Source organism: Rhipicephalus sanguineus, chromosome 2 (genome assembly GCF_013339695.2).
Source record: "Rhipicephalus sanguineus isolate Rsan-2018 chromosome 2, BIME_Rsan_1.4, whole genome shotgun sequence".
Taxonomy (NCBI): Eukaryota; Metazoa; Arthropoda; class Arachnida; order Ixodida; family Ixodidae; genus Rhipicephalus; species Rhipicephalus sanguineus.
Window position 1 is genome coordinate 41,400,454 of NC_051177.1, and position 18,003 is coordinate 41,418,456.

General features: G+C 44.1%; 2 protein-coding genes across 2 annotated transcripts in view; one reads left to right on the plus strand and one right to left on the minus strand.

The window, feature by feature from the left end:
- LOC119382806 (structural maintenance of chromosomes protein 3) overlaps positions 1–11,269 on the plus strand; it is a 43,298-nt gene extending 32,029 nt beyond the window's left edge. The window contains exons 15-19 of the mRNA XM_049412325.1: positions 468–626; positions 1,536–1,586; positions 6,644–6,818; positions 9,559–9,662; positions 11,110–11,269. Of these exons, the coding sequence (XP_049268282.1) occupies positions 468–626; positions 1,536–1,586; positions 6,644–6,818; positions 9,559–9,662; positions 11,110–11,172 (552 nt within the window). The 3' untranslated portion in view covers positions 11,173–11,269. The remainder of the gene's footprint in view (positions 1–467; positions 627–1,535; positions 1,587–6,643; positions 6,819–9,558; positions 9,663–11,109) is intronic.
- Positions 11,270–14,051: 2,782 nt separating this feature from the next.
- Positions 14,052–16,983, minus strand: LOC119382807 (damage-control phosphatase ARMT1). The gene is made up of 2 exons (XM_037650668.2): positions 16,323–16,983; positions 14,052–14,926 (listed from the first exon to the last, which is right to left on the minus strand). The coding sequence occupies exons 1-2, from the start codon at positions 16,919–16,921 to the stop codon at positions 14,143–14,145; spliced, it is 1,383 nt and encodes a 460-aa protein (XP_037506596.1). The 5' UTR covers positions 16,922–16,983; the 3' UTR covers positions 14,052–14,142.
- Between the last annotated feature and the right edge of the window lie 1,020 nt (positions 16,984–18,003).

Here is an 18,003-nt window from a genome sequence, read left to right on the forward strand (position 1 = left end):
GAGCTAAGACTGCTGCCTGAGGCTGTCTGTCAATCACCAACTAGAGCCTTCATTATTAAGTCCCCCTTTTTATTTGGTGGAGGCTGTGGCTAACCACGAAAGCTGGAACTCCGAAGATGTACCCTGCCCACTGCAGCAATCGTGGCCACAGAAGCCACCCAGCGATATGCACCACAGTGCTCTCTGCATCTTCTCCACTGCAGTTGTAACAGTACGGTGCTTCGAGAAATGTTCATTATCTGGATGCAGGTTCAATAGGTAAGGCAGGAAAATTGTAAGTGCACCTGTATACTATCGCGACCAATGGATTGTTATGTGTGAGCTTTAATGCGCCTCCTCATTTTGCATGAAATGATAACCTTCTGTTCTTTACCTTGTACTTTTATGACCTACGTAACGAAGGATTTCTTAATTCCCAATTAGTACTTAACTGTTAAGGCACTCACTGTGTATTGTCCTCGATGCAGAGAGCTGAAGAACTGACAGGCAGTCAGAAGGATGAGCAGTTCTGCAACGTTGAGTTTACTCTGAAACAAGTTTGCAAATATTTCGTGGAGTTCTTCAAAAGGTTTGTGCCTAATGGTCGTGCAGTGGTGGTGGTCAACACTGAAAAGCCAAATAAACGGGTGAGTAGCCTGAAATGACTCATTGCTGTCCTGTGAATACAGCTCGCAAATGAAACCTTGTCATGGATTCTCTGCACGCATCTGTGGTGGCAGCGGAATTGTGCTTACCAATGCAGAAAAAAAAGAATTGCGGACTCATTATGTCATCACTGGCAGTGCTCGCTGGAGCTAACACTGTCTTAAAGGGGTCCTGCAACACTTTTCCAGGTAATTATTGAATGGCCTCATTAAGGGAGCCTCAACAACCGATTGGCAGCGTTTTCTGACCATGCTCAAAAAGTGTTGCAGGGTCCCTTTAAGTCACTTGCTGACATCATAATGCTCAGAGTGACTTAGGCCATTGAGGCAGCCAAGAGAGAAGTAGATATGAGATGTGTTGGAGTTAAAACTACGCAGCACAAGAGTATCGGAGCAGCTTTCACTGTTTATTTGGAGCATTGAACCATGTAGGGAGCGCAGGAATTATTTTTGGCTTAGGTAGCCTGTTCTTGGCCTATAGCCTGCTTCTGATAAATTTCGGCTCATGATCTGTCAAAAAAAAAAAAAAGAAACGCAAGCAGGAACGAGTAATGTGCCAGAGAATGTCAAACTTGCTGGTAGTCTGGGCCTCCAAGAACAGTGACAATAGCGTGGAAGGGAATAATGCACTTTTCTTGCAAAAGGGCATGCGGCCTCTGCTTTTCAGGAACATCATGAAGCTACATTCACTGAATCTTACTACCCGTATAGTATTTTTAACCCTGTTCTTGTTTCATTTTTCAATTAATATTTGTTACAAACATAAACGCAAACCCTACGACAGCGTAGGGAGGTGTATAAGAGTGTACATAACGAAAATAATGTCTGCCACTTGTTTAAACCTTGTATCTTGGAATTCGGGTTGAGTAGCATTGGCGTCGTCCCTTGCAGGGAGAAGAGCAAGCTGCGAGATGGCAGAGATGCAAAGGCATAGATTTTCAGGTAACGTGTTTTGAGCAAGCATTCAAATTTTTGTTTTTTTCTATAAAACCAGCAATAAACGAGAGTTTAAAGCACTGTGACATGGTGGATGTGAAGGAAGGCACAAATATAATGAGGTTATTGGCGCAGGCATCATAGCATGGCAATGTTAAATTTTGCAAACAGCCTCGAGTTTCACATTACGTACTGCGTTCACTTCCTTGTCAGTTTCAACGTAAGAAATATTAATTTTAATAGCTGCCTGTTACGCAACCGTTTATATTTTGATTATCGGTCACAAGTATTGTAGCCCACTGGAGTTGAAAGGTGACTGGTCGCGAATGGTCGCTTTTGGCCAAAAGCAAGTGTTCTGGCTCACTGCTTGATTTCACAGTCATGCGACTGCAAAAATCCAGCAGGGAGCGACTGACAGAAAATCGTCACTTTACGAGCAGAAAAGCAACCATTTGCAGTTAGTATTTGCAAACAGTTGCTTTGCGACATGAGCATGCTAGAACAGTTGCAAACAACCTAGTTGTGCAACCTCCGACGGTAGCGCAACTAGCCCAGAAGTCTGAGCCTTGAAGGTTTGTGTTATGTGCTAGATCTACATTACTAGGTATAGATTCCACATGGTGCAAAATTTCATTGCAGTTCGTGTCGGGTGGAGGAGAACTGAATCTCTAAGAAATTAAACAATTGAAGCACCTAAACTGCTAGGCTAATAAGGAGGGGTGTGCGAATATTCGAAATTTCGAATATTTTTCAAATAGTGTTTGCTATTTGATTCGATTCGCACTCGAATTTTACTATTCGAACTATTCGAACTTCCCAAAGACAAATACAGTCAACGTCCAATTGAAAGCGATCTCTTCAGATTTTTAATATGCTTCACCTCATTACATTTTCGTATTGCGGCAAAGCTGCCTTTCAAACTCAGTTACGGTCGAACTTAGCCAAGACACAGTCAACATCCACTTGGAAGTGGTCCCTAGATTTTCAATATACTTCACCTCATCACACCCCCGTATTGCGGCAAAGCTGTCTTTCAAGCTCTGCCACGGTCGCAAATGTATTAACTAAAAAAAAAATGCTGGTTCCAACATGGAGATGAAAGATGTGGCAGAGTTGGGGTCTTTATTAATGCTGTTTTGGACTGGAAATTTGGGCAGGAAGTCCGAAAAATCGAACGCCGAAGCTTTTTAGCATCCATAATTTCAGATGTTCTTATATATCGACGTCTACGAGGCAGATTTGGAACTCCGGACTTGAAGGGAGCACACCGTTGTCCGCCACATCAGTTGGGCTTCCACAGAAGTGGAAAGAGGAGGAGGGGCTGAGGAAATGGCATCTTTGCCTATCACGTTAAAGTGTTGTCGGCAACAGTTTGGTTGCACCAAATCATGTACATAAACACAATTCGACCTCTACATTGCCTCATCCTTGATAAGACAACTATGAAACACCACCCCGCCAGTGCTTCATCAACCTAGCGAAAAGAAACACTTTCATGTTGCTGTCTCATAAGGATATGCTTGAGAATCCTCTCCAACTTTTTTTTTCTGCAATTTCGCTTTGAAGTATTCGAAAAATATTCTAGAAATATTTGAGAAATATTCGAAAAATATTCAATTCGATTCGCACTCACACTTCAATATTCGAATTTACTTCGCACCCGAAATTTCGCTATTCGCACAGCTCTACTAATAAGTTTTCTCGGCACAATCAAGGTGTACATGGTACGGTCTGATGATTAGGTACATCGAGTAGTTGCCGATGTACCTAATGCGGTTCGAATGTGACTTTGAATGTCACATTCGAATGTATCTAATGCGACTACGAAAGATGCAGTGAAGAGAGCTCTGAGTTTTATTTAGACTAGTTGAGATTTTTTACACCTAAATCTATAAAAAGCACATGGTCAGTTTTTGCAGCTTGCCCCTATCGAAGTGGCATCACTGTAGCCAAGTCAAAAATTGTAACCACATGCTTATGAGAAGAATGCTGTGGCTGTTCTCAACAAAATTCTGCAACTATGTTTTGGATGACCTGCCTTCTGAATTCTGATGTCTCAGAGCTACCAGCATCGACTTGATTTATGAAGAAGCCTTGTCAGTGTGATAAAAAAAACAACATTGTGACTATACTCGAGGACAACTTTTCTCGGCAGTACTGTGGCAGCTATAGAAGCGAAACACATGCCTATTAGCACAAAGTTAATTATAATTTTCTCATTTGCCTTGTTGAGATAAATACTGCTTTATTTAATATGAGACTCAAACAGTTGCCGGAAGTCGTAGGTAAAATGAAGTTATTGTTACGTTACAATGAAGTTATCGTCACATTAGTCTTCGAATGTAAAACTATCACTGTGGTAGCTTGTGGACCGTTATGCTTATTAACGCCAAGCATTCTATGGGAAGTTTTGGATTTAGGAAGCAGTTTTTGGGTTGACCTTAAAAAAAAAACATTTTCAGGAATGAAATTGGCAAAGAAAGCGCCAAGAAAGTAAAGTATGAAGATAACCTGTCATATAAGACTAGAAGATTAATGAATTTTTTAAAAATTCATTTAAATAAAGGTGTTACGGAATTTAAAGGGGCCCTGCAACGCTTCTTCAAGTAAACATCAAATAGCATCATCAAAGGTCTTTATTGCCTCATGAATCGACTGCCGTGGAAATTTTTAGAATCCGTCAAGTACGAGCGGAGTTACGGGGATTTGTCGCACACTTTGAAGTGCTTTCTCTCTCCTTTCTTACCAGCGAGCAGACTGAAAGCTACATAAGGGGAGATGACAAGGGGCCAAGAAGCTACTTCCCTTCGTCAGCAGCTCAGCATGCGTCATGACCTTGACAGTTTTTTTTTTTCGTTTTTTTTTTTTTTTTCCTTCTTCAACGGCGCGGCTTTGTGTGACCGCGAGCGAGCGCACGGGTATGTCACGGCATCCCGCGGCGGCCATGGTAACATGCAGTTTACCAGCTGTGAATGGCTGTGAACATTGTGTATATGGCGTGGTTGTGTCTGTGGCATCATTTGTCGAGAAAAGAGTGAGCAATTTCTAGCCGTCTTTGATAATTCATTGTAAATTCCAGGCCACATGCTGCGCTATAATGTTTGGCTCACATGTTCTCAGGCGCCTCGACTACTGACTGGCAGCGTTTTCTGACCATGCTGAAAAAAATGTTGCAGAGCCCCTTTAACTCTTTCGGGACCACATAAAAATGAGGAATGGTGTCAGAAGCTTTTTTTTTTTTTTTAATTAAATCAAGTCATAGCGCTATATTTCTGCTACATACATCAAAATGAAGCTAATGCAATGGTCTTTCATGCAGATGTAAATATTCCACATAAAGATTATACATGGTAATAATAAAAAATATCCTATGAACGCTTGCTCCAAGGACAACATGAAAAGGTTGGAATAAACATAGATACGTGAGCAAAAATACTAGAGTAAAAAAAAATCCAACATATACAAAACATGGCTCATTGCCTCTTTTCTTACTTTGAAAAGTTTGGTACACATATCTACAACACTTTTCTTGGTGTGCTTCAAAACATGTGCAGTACTAATGCCCCATGGCGCTTGTGCCACTCGATGAAACAGTTCCGTGCAGTAGTAAAACTCAAACATACTTTACATGTACTGCAAAAAACATTTGTTTTCAGCTCGGTTTTCTTCTGTTTATAACAGAGCTTGCCATTCTTGCGCCTCTCTACTTTTTCTGGCTTGTGGAGCGCGTGCCTCGCGAATGGGAGTAGAGTAGGTGGAGCAGTATGGGCTGGCCTCGCATTGTCAAGATTGACAAGCTGATGGATGAGCTCTTCTCTAAAAGCTTGTTGAGGCTCTGTCAAACATAAATAAAACAATGTGAACCAACAGCAAGCCTCTTTGGCTACTCGCGAAAGATGCGAACGTGAAACTACGCTCACCTATCAGTACTAGCTGAAGTCCCGGGTCGATCCTTGTCCGAATCGCACTCCGAAATTAAATCTGAGCTGTCAAAGTCATCTTCGGACTTCTCGCTGTTTGACTCCTAAAAAAAATCTGCCATGGAAGCAGCAGAATCACTAGATTCACGTTGCTTTTTTTGCACAGCCCGACGCGAACCCAACGCCATGGTTCACTACGTTCACCACAACCGCTACCCACGCCGCCTTCTGGAAAAATGGCAAACTATGCCGAAACCGAGTCTAGTGATAATACTACCAGCTAGATGACAATACATGTAAAAACACGTGAAAATTTGAACTCTGCAGCGCACGGAAAGCAGTCGATCATATATGATCGATGCTTCAAGGGAGCGCTCCCGAAAGAGTTAACCCTTTCAGAATCCACTTATGGAGAACTGTCTGTAAATGCATCAACTTGATGCAATGTTATGTCAAGGCACTCAATGTTACAATGCAACAAAAATAATGTTGTAATACATTAATTTATATGTGTTATAGTAATCATTTTTAATTATTTTGTAATTATAAATATATTTATTATGAAGCCATTCATGCTCTGTTTTTGCATAAATAGAATGAAATCTCGGGCTATAAATATAGTGCAAATTCATTTTCAGTTATGTCCATGTTGAGCAAAGAAAAATTATACTTTTGACGTGGGTCGCGGAAAGTGGCACGTCGAACAACTCGTCAAGTATGGTAGTGCCTTCAGCAAAGCGATCACATGCAACAGTGTGCTACAAAATGAAGTTAAACGAAGACAAATTTATAATGCAGGAGGTTCAATTCATCCAAAGCTCAATGTATCTTGCTCTTTCTTAGCCCCTGGTCGATACAAATAGCAAAAACAAGTAGTCTACACAATTGTGTACATACCATCTCAAAGGGTTAAGAGGAGCAACAGGCCCCTGGATGCATAATACAAGCACTGGATGCTTGTGAACAGTTAGCTAACAGTTGGCCAGCTGTTGCTTAATGTCATTTAATGTTGGATAAACTCTGTGAATGTAGGTTAGTGCTGCATGCACATGGGATGAGTAGCTAATGCTGAGTACATGCAGCAGTGCAATACTTGACTCAATTTCCTTCTTTACTCTCGACGGTTGTTCATTTTTCCAACAGGCCTCCTTCAGTGCACGCAACATTCTCCAGTCTGTGGAGTGCTTCTCCGGGGGCCAGCAGACCGTGCTGGCCCTGTGTTTCATCCTGGCCCTCCAGAAATGCGATCCCGCACCTTTCTACATTTTCGATGAAGTGGACGCCTGCTTGGATGCACAGCATCGGCAGTGCCTCGCTGGTGAGTGCATTTGTCTCAGTTTCTCGCATTGCGACACTATATTCGGGTACAGCTCATTCTGGCAGTGGAGCAAAGGCTACAGAGGCAGGGCTTCCGCACATTCTTGTTACCCTGCAAACAGTACTGCAGCATGCGGATGATTTGGACTTGCTCACTCGCATCGTTAAGGCATTTAGAAAACATCTTACGTGAAAAACGTGAATGCCAGAGAGAGACATTTAGATTGTTCAGTGTAGATTTCAGTGTCGTATTACGAGTATATTCTTCTTGGAGAGCTGAACAGCGTGTTCACGGCTGTACACTCAACCACACAGTTCACGGATGCCATGTTTACTTTGGAAAATAGGCATGCTGAAAATGTGATGCTGTCTAAGAAATAGAAATAAAAAAGACGTTCCTGTAAAGTGAACAATAACTTCATTTTACCTACGACTTCCGGCAACTGTTTGAGTCTCATATTAAATAAAGCAGTATTTATCTCAGCAAGGCAAATGACAAAATTATAATTAACTTCATGCTAATAGGCATGTGTTTCGCTTCTGTAGCTTCCACAGTACTGCCAAGAAAAGTTGTCCTCGAGTATAGTCACAATGTTGTTTTTGTTTTTTTTCATCACACTGACAATTCTTCATAAATCAAGTCGATGCTGGCTGCTCTGAGACATCAGAATTCAAAAGGCAGGTCATCCAAAACATAGTTGTAGAATTTCATTGAGAACAGCCACAGTGGTTCGGCGGATACAGCATTCTTCTAATGAGCATGTGGTTACAATTTTTGACTCAGCTGCAGTGATGCCTTTTCGATAGGGGCAAACTTCAAAAACTGACCATGTGCATTTTATAGATTTAGGCGTAAAAAATCTCAACTGGTCTATATAAAACTCGGAGCTCTTTTCATGCCATCTTTCGTAGTCACAGTGTTACCTTCATACATTGAACACTAATATATCTTGTTGAAGGCGCCCTGCAACACTCTTTCGGCATGGTCAGAAAACGCTGCTGATCTAGCCGAGGCTCCTGAGAACATGGGAGCCCAACACTATAGCGCAGCACACAGCCTGGAATTCCCAATTAATTCTCAAAATCGGCTAGAAATCGCTCGCTCTCTTCTCGACAAATGATGCCACAAACCCAAGCAACCACGCCAGAAACCCAAAGTGCATGGTGATTGGCTGATTTGAGCATCATGAGCTGCATATTTACCACAGCCATCGCGGGATGCCACAACATGCATGGGCTCTTGCTCGCTATCACACTGATAGTAAGTCGCGTGTTTGAAGAAAAAAGAAAAAGAAAAGAAAGTGCTCAAAGTCATGACGCGCTGACGAACGGGCATAGCTTATAGCCCCTTGTGATCGCCCCGCTGCGTAACTTTCAGTGTGCTCGCTGGTATGAAAGGAGAGAGAAAGCGCTTAAAGCGCACGACAAACCTCTGTATCGTACTTGATGGATTCTAAACATTTTTGCGGCAATCGGTTCATGAGGCAATAAACCCCTTTGATGAGGCCATTAGGTGATTACTTGGAAAAGCGTTGCAGGGCCCCTTCAGTATCTGCCACAGTCTGAACAGAGATAAATTCTCAATGCAGTAAAAAGCGAGAAATGTTACTCCTGTCATGACTTGCCTAAATCCTGCGCAATAGCTCTGGTGGCTAGGTTGTATCGAACATATGATAAAAAAGTTGTTAAAGGGACCGACAACTGCCCAGAACATGAAATGAGATGACTGCACTGATGGAAAGATTGTCTGTCGCATTGACTCAAACCCACCCTGTTTATCTCGTGAGAGGTGTATTTATATTTTTATTTCTTCATTGAAAGTCGCGAAAAATGACCTTTGGCACCTCTGGCGGCAAAATCATAAACGGTCCGATGAAGCCGGTCACGTGACCATCGATTGGTGTATGCGTTCGATGACTTTTCTGTTAGTACTGAAATATTGTTCATTTCTTTATATTAAAAGATATTACTCCATAAAAATGTACATATAGGCCGGCGTTAGTTGTATGCAACAAAGTGGCGCTGCCTTCGCTTGGCGTAATGATCCCCTGCCAGGACAAGCCATCCATGTCACAGGCGCAGGCAACCTTGGGCGCAGGCGCACACAACGCTGTACAAATACCGAGAAGGTGTATAAAGCCACTACATCTCATTGTAACAGCTTGCTATTTTCAAAAATGGTTTGAAAGCTCAAAATAAAGGTGGTTAAGCATAGCTACAGTAACTCCTGCGAAACCAGAACGACGACAGCTTTCACAAGGGCTAGCGGCATCGCTATCAATCCTCAGCGTTGCTGGAGCAAGCCTTCATGCGTGTTTGGTGCCTTTCAGATCGAAAAATACTGCTTACAAAATAACTACGTGCTTTTAGGATAAACCACTGCAGCTAAAAACGCTAGGAAGGGTAAGCTTTCTGTCGCGCCGTAAAAAACTGGGTCGAGAAAAATCAGTTGTCGGTCCCTTTAAGTCTGGTTGTGTTAAGTTTGGTCGTGGCCTGGGATGGCTTTTCATAATATTTCAATGTTTCAATAGCACCTTTTGTACACAGACAAGGTGCTCCGTAACGTGTTTCTGGGATCTGCAATCGCTCCAAGCAGCTTCAATGTACAATAGCGTATCCTTCAATTTTTCGTTTCCGTTTCTCTGAGGACTTGATTAGGTCTGCTGTGCTTATTTAATCCCGACTTCCCATTTTATTACTTACAAGTGACTTTTCTTTTCTCTCTCTCTATCTCTTTACAGACATCCTAGAGGAGCTGAGCTCCGAAAGCCAGTTTATTTGCACGACCTTCAGGCCAGAGCTCGCTTTGAAAGGCAAAGTTTTCAAGGTCACCCATCGTGAAGGAGTGAGTAGCCCTTTTTGCCATATTCCCTACATGTTACCACTGCGATGTTTTGCTGTCAATGCTGAATGAACCCTCGTGTTTTATTTCAATATAAATTGCATTTTTCTGTCTCACAATGCCAGTTAAATGCGACTCACATCGATAAAGGACTGCCTTGTGTACAGGGAACTTAAGCAACTGGTGTCATTAATTCATAAAGACATGAATGCATGGCCAAAAGTCAAATGTGTACGATGAAAAAACACACGCACTTTGTTTCAAAGTAACTCTTCAAGATGCATTACTTGATTCCTTATGAAGCCGTGTGCAAATACTACACTGATGTAAAAAACAAAAACTTGAAGTATGCTTAAGCTTTGCCTTCAAGAGTGGAACGCGACAGCGTAATCGGGCCCCGTTCGCATCGCCTTCTTATTCGCTTGCCACAGTTCGCTCCTTGGTGGACACCTCAACCATGCTGCAAAGAAAAGAACGTCTGTGCACGTAACATTGGCCATTTTAGAAGTAGTCTGCTGTATCATGAAGGTGTCTTCCAGCAATCTCCAGTTACATCAGCTAAGAGGTACAAAGTGCTAGGCGAGGTGGCATTGCATAACTAATGTGGGGCATAGTAATATACTACATCAGTTTCTTCAGCACGAGCGACTATGAGGGCGTTGCTCCGGTTTCTTGGTTTCATGGCAAGTTATGACTGGTCTCAGACAATGTTGGTGTGTTGCTTTGAGCAAGTGCTATTGTCATGACTTTGTAGTGTCGTTACAGACTCTCTTTTTCTCTTTCCTTCTTTCACACACCCCTTTCTTCTTCCCCAGTATAGGGTAGTCAACCGGAGAGTTCCCCTGGTTAACCTCCCTGTCTTTCCTCTACCTTTCTCTCTCTCTCTGCATCAGTTGACTCCTTTCAATGCCTGTAAACTCTGTAACCTCATTGTACCGTTTACTCTGATGCTAGCTTGGACTATGTTTCCATTTATTCAGCACCAATTCAGCTTCATTAATGCAACGGAAGTAAAGAAAGATTGATTACAATGAATTCAATTTCACTACACGAATCAAAGCGAGCCATCAGTTAGTTTTTTGCTAATACTGCAGTATTAGTCTCTGTTCGGTTGACTTTTGTTAATTCAGCTTCAATAATTTCAACCTTCCTTTTGATACGACTTGACAAATACCCGAAGATGCGACCCAGCAGTGCGATTATGTGAAAGGACAGACATGAGAATACCGTGCATTGACTGCCATTTCTAAGTTGAAAATGTGAAAACCACGATAAGCCCAGGGTGAAATGTAAGAATTTCCATGTCGTAAGATTTAGGTGCACGTTAAAGAATCCCGTGTTGTCAAAATAAATCTGGAGTTTCCTAATACGGGTGTACCTCATAATCATGTGGTTTTGGTGCGTGAAAACCCGAAATTTAATTCATTTAATTTGCCTGTGTGTGTTTCAGACCAGCAACGTCACAGAAACGACACGACAGGAGGCCCTACGTATCGTCCATGCTGCACAATAATTTTGAGATTCACCTCAAAGCGTGAACTTCACAGTTGCATTCTAGTCATTGTTGCTTGTACTTGTTGATTTGTCACCTCTACTCTCCCTTTAACTGTCTGCATTTCGACAAAAAGCTTCGTGTTTTGCTTTTTATGTATGTGGTCTGCAGTTAAAGGACCATATCTATTTATTAACTCACTCTTCTTCCTGTGTGATCGTCCATGTTGTTACAGTTATGACATAGTAAATGCTCTGTATATTAAGAGCCTCTGCACTCTCCTTAACTGTATGTTTTGACAAAAGCTTCGTGCCTTGCTTGCTATCCTTTCTGGCGGTCTGTTGTGCCACCTATGACATAGTATATGCATTGTATTTTATGGAACATGTCTGTATATCAACTTATTCTTTCTGTTTGAGCATCTATGTTGTTACAGTTATGACATAGTAAATGCTTTGTATGTTAAGAAGCACATATCTACATATTAACTTATTCTTTAACAACATATCAGGCATCTTTCCAGAATGCTTGACCCATATTAACTTATTTACGTAATAACTTATTCTTTAACAACTTATCAGGCACCTTTCCGGAATGCTTGACCCCAGTGTACTGTTGAACTTCCTATTTTACAAATGTTTATTGCCACATAATGTACGACTGCTAGAACTGCAGGACCTTTTAATTCATGCTTTTAAATATATTTTATGTTGTCTGTTGCTTATTCATATTGTTACATATTTTTGCAATATTTTGCAGGAGTTATATTTTTAGTTTATTGTTAGCACTTTGTTTCTGACGACTACCTGATGGGTATGCTTCTTAATAAAATAATTTTGTCCTACAAGTCTTCATTTTCTTGTACAACATGAGATGTGTGCTGCTCAGACTTGGCAGTAATGGAATTACAGTAATTAGGTTACTTCTTGCTGTAATGAGTAACGTAGTGAATTACTTCAAGCAAGCGAAAATGACTGATTACGCTCTCAATTAGTTTTGACTAAAACATACCATATCCACTTCCTTATGGCATAAAAAAGTGACTAAAAAAGGAAAGAAAAAAAAAGACAAGCTAATCTGAGTATCAAAACTCAGGAGTGAGAACAATGCAATGAAAATATCCAAGATTTCAGTGTTACTTTAACAAAATTTCGTCATAATTTCAAAGTAATTTCATTACTTCACAAAAGTAATAGTGATGTAATGTCATCACTTTCGACCAGCTATAATTTTGTAATGCAATTACATTTTAAGAAATTCCAGAAAAGTAAATAATGTAATTTAATTACACTTTAGGGCTAATTTGGTCATCTCTGGTGCTGTTTATATTGTTTATGTTTATAACATACAGTTGTACCACTATTTTGCACGATCTGTAGACCTTTTCACTGGAGAGATGAAGCACCTCCATTTTGGACTGGCACGGAAGTTCAGAGGCTGACGTCACAGCCCCGGCAGTGCATTTTTGAGCTTTCATGCCTATTTACCACAGCCCAGAGAGGATTATGGCCACGCCCAGGGAGCCGTCTGTAAAAAGGTCAATACAGTGCAAAACTTTGCTTTGACTTTAGTATTAATCACAGTAACTGTATATTAATAATATGCATAATCAGCCACTTGGCCATAATATAAATGTTTTTCGTTATAATTCTATACTGCTGCAAACAAGTAGATGCATGCAATTGCCTGTCACCATTGGTGCCGCCATGGTCATAGGCGGGCGCAGGGTTCCCCACAGGGGCGTAGCCAGAAATTTTTTTCGGGGGGGGGTTCAACTATACTTTATGTATGTTCGTGCGTGCGTTGTGCGTGCCTATATACGCAAGCAAAATTGAAAAATTTCGGGGGGGTTTGAACCCCCCCCAACCCCCCCCTTGGCTACGCCCCTGGTTCCCCATCAGGGGGGAGGGGGCGAAGCGGTCATGTAGGCTCCCTAGGCAAAGGTTCATCGCAGCGCCCCCCGCCCGCCCCCCCCCCCCCCTTGTCCGCACGCTTATGGCCATGGTGAAAGAAAAAGCGCCGGCGCTCGCCCCACTGGACACGTGATCGGAGCTCCGCGGTGATCACGTGATCCACTAGAGTCTTTTAGCAAGTTACGGAAATACGGCACGCAAATACGGTAAGCCAGTACGGTAGCGTTCCTCCTTTCCCGCTGGCTGTGCTTTGGCCGCTCAACGACCGGGAAAGGAGGAGCCGTACCGTACTGCCTTACCGTATTTGCGTACCGTATTTCCGTAACTTGCTAAAAGACTCTACTCTTGGATGCCGCGAATTTGTGTAAACCTGACGGAATAATATTGCCCGTGGGTAAGCTTACTCGCGAGCGAAATAACTTGAACAGATGTGCTTGTATCCACAAAAGATGAAAACGAAACAATGCACAACATCTGATTATATCCGTCACCGCAGCATGCGTCTCATCTTGCACTCGTGCACATCTGCAAGCTTCTTTGCCCCTGCCGTTAAACTTTTTTAGAAACTCTTTTAGGCCTCCTGTTGCCGCGGTCACGTGCGCACGTGGGAGCCGCGCGGTCAGTTTACGCAGATCACTCGTTCCGAAGATCGGCAATAAATTTCAAGCACTGTCAGATCGTGCCCTTTAACATGGTCACTATCTGAATTAATTCCTAGAGTGCATCTTTCAACCACAGTCGACCGAAAGAGAGCTGCAGATTGCCGCGTGAAATCGCGTCTACGGGGACCGGTAATTTAAAATGGGTACAAGCGCGCTTCTGGCCTGGTGCTCAGCAGGAAGGTACATGCTCGGCAGGAAGGTACATGCCGCCTGTGGGACACTGGCGGCATGTGACCGCCAGACCTAAAATTAAGATCATCCACTATCTATGTGCCAACTTTCTACTTTCTGAACCTGAAGAACCACCTTTCTTCAAGAAACGCTCACGCCGTAAATTTTATTTAATACACGTCCGCTAATATCGACAAAACGACCTCGCTAATTTTTGTGTTCTTCGCAGATGCGTCAGAAACCGCTTAGGCCGTTCCCGCGCACTGTATGACCGCGTACTCGCCCGTGATCAACCAGTCCGGCGATCGCTGCGCCACCTCGCGGGCAACCGATCTGTCCACACCCGCCACAGTGTTCGACTTGATGGTGCGGAGGGTGCATAAGAACGTCGGCTCGAAGCCCCTGAGCGCCTGCTTGAATGGAACCGACGGGTCCCACTCGAGGTCTCCCACCAGCTTGCGGTAGTTGACGTCCCCTTTGAAGAACACCAAGTCCGCCGACTGCAGCGTCTTGTAGAGCTCGGGCCTCCGCGTCGCCATTTGGGCGTAGTCGAACGGCTGCGTCCAGAAGATGTCGTCCTGCACGGACCAGGCGCCGTCGGCGAGTCGACGCTGGCATCGCTCTGCGAGCGCCCGCATCGACTCGTGCTGGCTTTCTTGCATCTTGCGCAGAGTCCACGACACGTCCCGGCGCATCACGTCCGAGACGTAGTACGGTATGGCCTTGGCGTGTAACGTCACGCCGGTCACGTAGCCTGTTACGTGCAGGAAGTCGAAGAGGACCAAGTCCGAGGATAGCTCGTAGCCCGAGTTGTCCATTACGCAGTGCAACCGCGTACTTGACTTACTACCACCGAGATTTCGTTCGCGAAGCTTCCACAGGTGCTCCAACAGCTTGTCGGTGTCGTTGGAAATGATGAAGGGCCGGAGCGCGTCGGTCTTTTGCAAAGCGTCGGCTTGACTAGATGCGTCAGCACCGCAGGACAGAGACAGGTCGCATCGGTTGCCCCACAGCGAAATTTCAACTAACCTGCGCACGAGGTATACACAGACGGGACACGGCGCTGTGTTCACTGATGCGATGCTCTGCCACAATACCCCACACCGCATACTGTAACACCATTTTCGTCCTCTGAAGAAAAGCTACGTATAAGCCGGGAAAATTCCCTATTCCACCCATTTCCATTACCAGCTAGGACAGAACCGTACGTATACATAGTGCTCAATTATTTTGTTTTAATAAGAAAGATGCTCATTTCATCACATCCTCGCCTCCTGTTGAGACTTAGCTCTCGGCTAGGCCCCACGTTTTTATCTTACGCGCGCAACAGCCCTTTGTTCACGACGGACGGCGCATTCGCTGCGGCGACACATTCATATATATATATATATATATATATATATATATATATATATATAGTCTGACTTATCACTGTTGCATATGTGCCAGGTGATGAAATTTTCTTGATAATTCGTCTGAATAAAAGTTAATAGTAATATCTGGGGTTTTACGCCCCAAAACCGCGATATGATTATGAGGGAAGCCGTATAGTGGAGCTAGTACATCGCTTTCTTGTCTTTGAACCATGGCCAGTCGGTGCGCGTTTATAATCGCGATCGAGCTAAATGAATAAACACATTATGGGTTAAGTTGCCAACGCCATGATCCGACTATTTCCTGAACAATTTTGGACTGACATGTCTCGCTTGAAGACAACGACAACGAAGTGCGCGCGCGACTACACTGGCGCTGTGGCACGAGCGTCATTCTGGTGTCGAACGTTAGCCATATGTGACTCCAACGCCTAAGCTGCGCTATTTAACGTGTTCATGTTTCCTTGTGTAAAATAAATCGTCGTACAGCCACAAGTGGCTGTACAGACGTTACATGGACAATGGGGGGTTATTTGTGCAACTTGGGGATCGAAATGCGGCCGTCGTAGTAGCAGGATCGAAACCAAGACTTCGAGCGTAGTGCAGTGCCATATGTCCACTCGATCACGATCCGGTTTGAATTATATTATCACTGCAGTGTAGCCCCATTTGCGCAGTTTGTGCAAACGCGCCATGTAATATCGACCGAGAAGTGAAACCCTGCCTTGACCACGACTGAGAACGCACACGGCTGTATGGTGTCAAATTTTGAGAATAGCAAATTTTCTACTTTAAAAGAGTATGAAATTGAGCTTGTTGGTACGCGATAGTGGAAAAAAAAAAAAAAAAAAAAAACAGCGCGATAAAACCACGACATGAACCACACAAACTAGGTTAATGGTCTGCGCTTTTGGTCTTTCTTGTAGTGGTTTAATCGCACTGTTTTGACTGTGATCACATTTTCGACGCCATTCCTAAATTCTACAGGACAACGTTGACGTTGGCAAGGAACGTACGTACTTCAGGCGCACAGGGAAGCTCAAGCCGCATACCTGCGAGTGGCCTGCCTGAGTGCCGCCGGCGCGACGTCCCGGTGCGCGCTTGCAGCCGCAGAGTCTATGAGGATGCGCACTGCATTGATCGAGCCGTCCAGTGCCTCATGCTTGAACTTCGCAAAGTAATCGTATTCCTTCAGCTTCGCTGACTCGTAGAACGCCCCGAAGATGCGCCTGTAGAAGTAGGTCTCGAAGTAGAGCCAAGGCGCGTCGTACCAACGGGGCGCGTTGCCCTTGCCGTCGGCCGTGTACTTGTCAAGCACCGAGTTCCATACCGTCGCATCCTCAAAGTCATCTTCTAGTGCAACCAGTGGCTTGTTGGCTGCGATCTCGTCGCGCAACTTGGTCAGGCGTGCCGCGACAAGCTTCATATCGTCGCACGCCTCGGATCCCATCGTAGCCACGTCGTTGGAGGCAGTGTCCATGGTTCTGGTCAAGATGACGGCCAGCCTTTCGTGCACTGTCTTGTAGGCGAAACCGGCGGGGTCCTTGGCGGTCAGCGGAGGTGGCAGCGACGTCGTCGCCATGTCGGACTTTCGCTGCTGATCGAATGGGCTCACGTGCGGTGGGGCACCCGACACGTTGGACGCTGCCATTTTCTCGCCTGCGGGCGGTCAATCTATACAACGACTAAACTGGACCGCTACTTGAAGCCGGCGGCGAAGAACATCGCCGCGATGCCGGCGTTTTACTCAATCTCGATCGCGCGCTGGAGAGAGGCGCTGCTGCGCTTACTGCGCTTACAATGATGTCGGTGATGTCAATGATGTCAATGAAGGCGCTGCTGCGCTTCTGGCTACTCCACTGGTTTTCATATTTCTGGCTACTCCACTGGTTTCATGGAAGCCAGCGCAAAATCAAGACGTCGACGCACACAGGAAGAAAAGACACAGACAGGCGCTGACTTTCAACTAAGCTTCTTTAATCAAGAGTAAACATATAAACATCGCACCGCCGAAACGGTGCATGCGCAAAGAACATATTTGCCTCTATTCCCTCGCTCAAAAATCAAAGCAAACACATGCCACATATGTCTCAAATCTTATTCCAAGATATGCAAATTCCTTATCAAGTAGTGTCACCGACGCCTGACTGACACATGCTTGCGACAGTTTAGAGATGTGTGCGGCCTCAACAAGTTCACGTGCTTTCTGGCTTCTGTGTTTGTACAAAATTGTAGTGGAACCAAAAACGGGTCGGCAATGCATTCATAAATGTGAGCCCGGGCCTTTCAGGAATTGCGATGGTTCCTTAATCGCACATTAAGGCACCGTCCCGTGTGGCCCACGTAAACGTGGTTACATGACAGAGGTATTGAATAAACAACGCAGGAGCAGCAAGATACGGGCATGTGTTCAACCTACCCTTGCATCAACCTCTTTTTTCTTTACGCGGCGGTCGCAACTGTCGCAAGCATGTGTCAGTCAGGCGTCGGTGACACTACGTCATAAGGAATTTGCATATCTTGGAATATAATATATATGGCATGTGTTTGCTTTGGTTTTTGAGCGAGTGAAGAGGCAAATGTTCTTTGCGCATGCACCGCGTTTCGGCGGTGCGATGTTTATATGTTTACTCCTGATTAAAGAAGCTTAGTTAAAAGTCAGCGCCTGTCCTTGTCTTTTGTTCCTGTGTGCGTCGTCATGATTTTTGCGCTGTTTACTTCCATGGATCCATA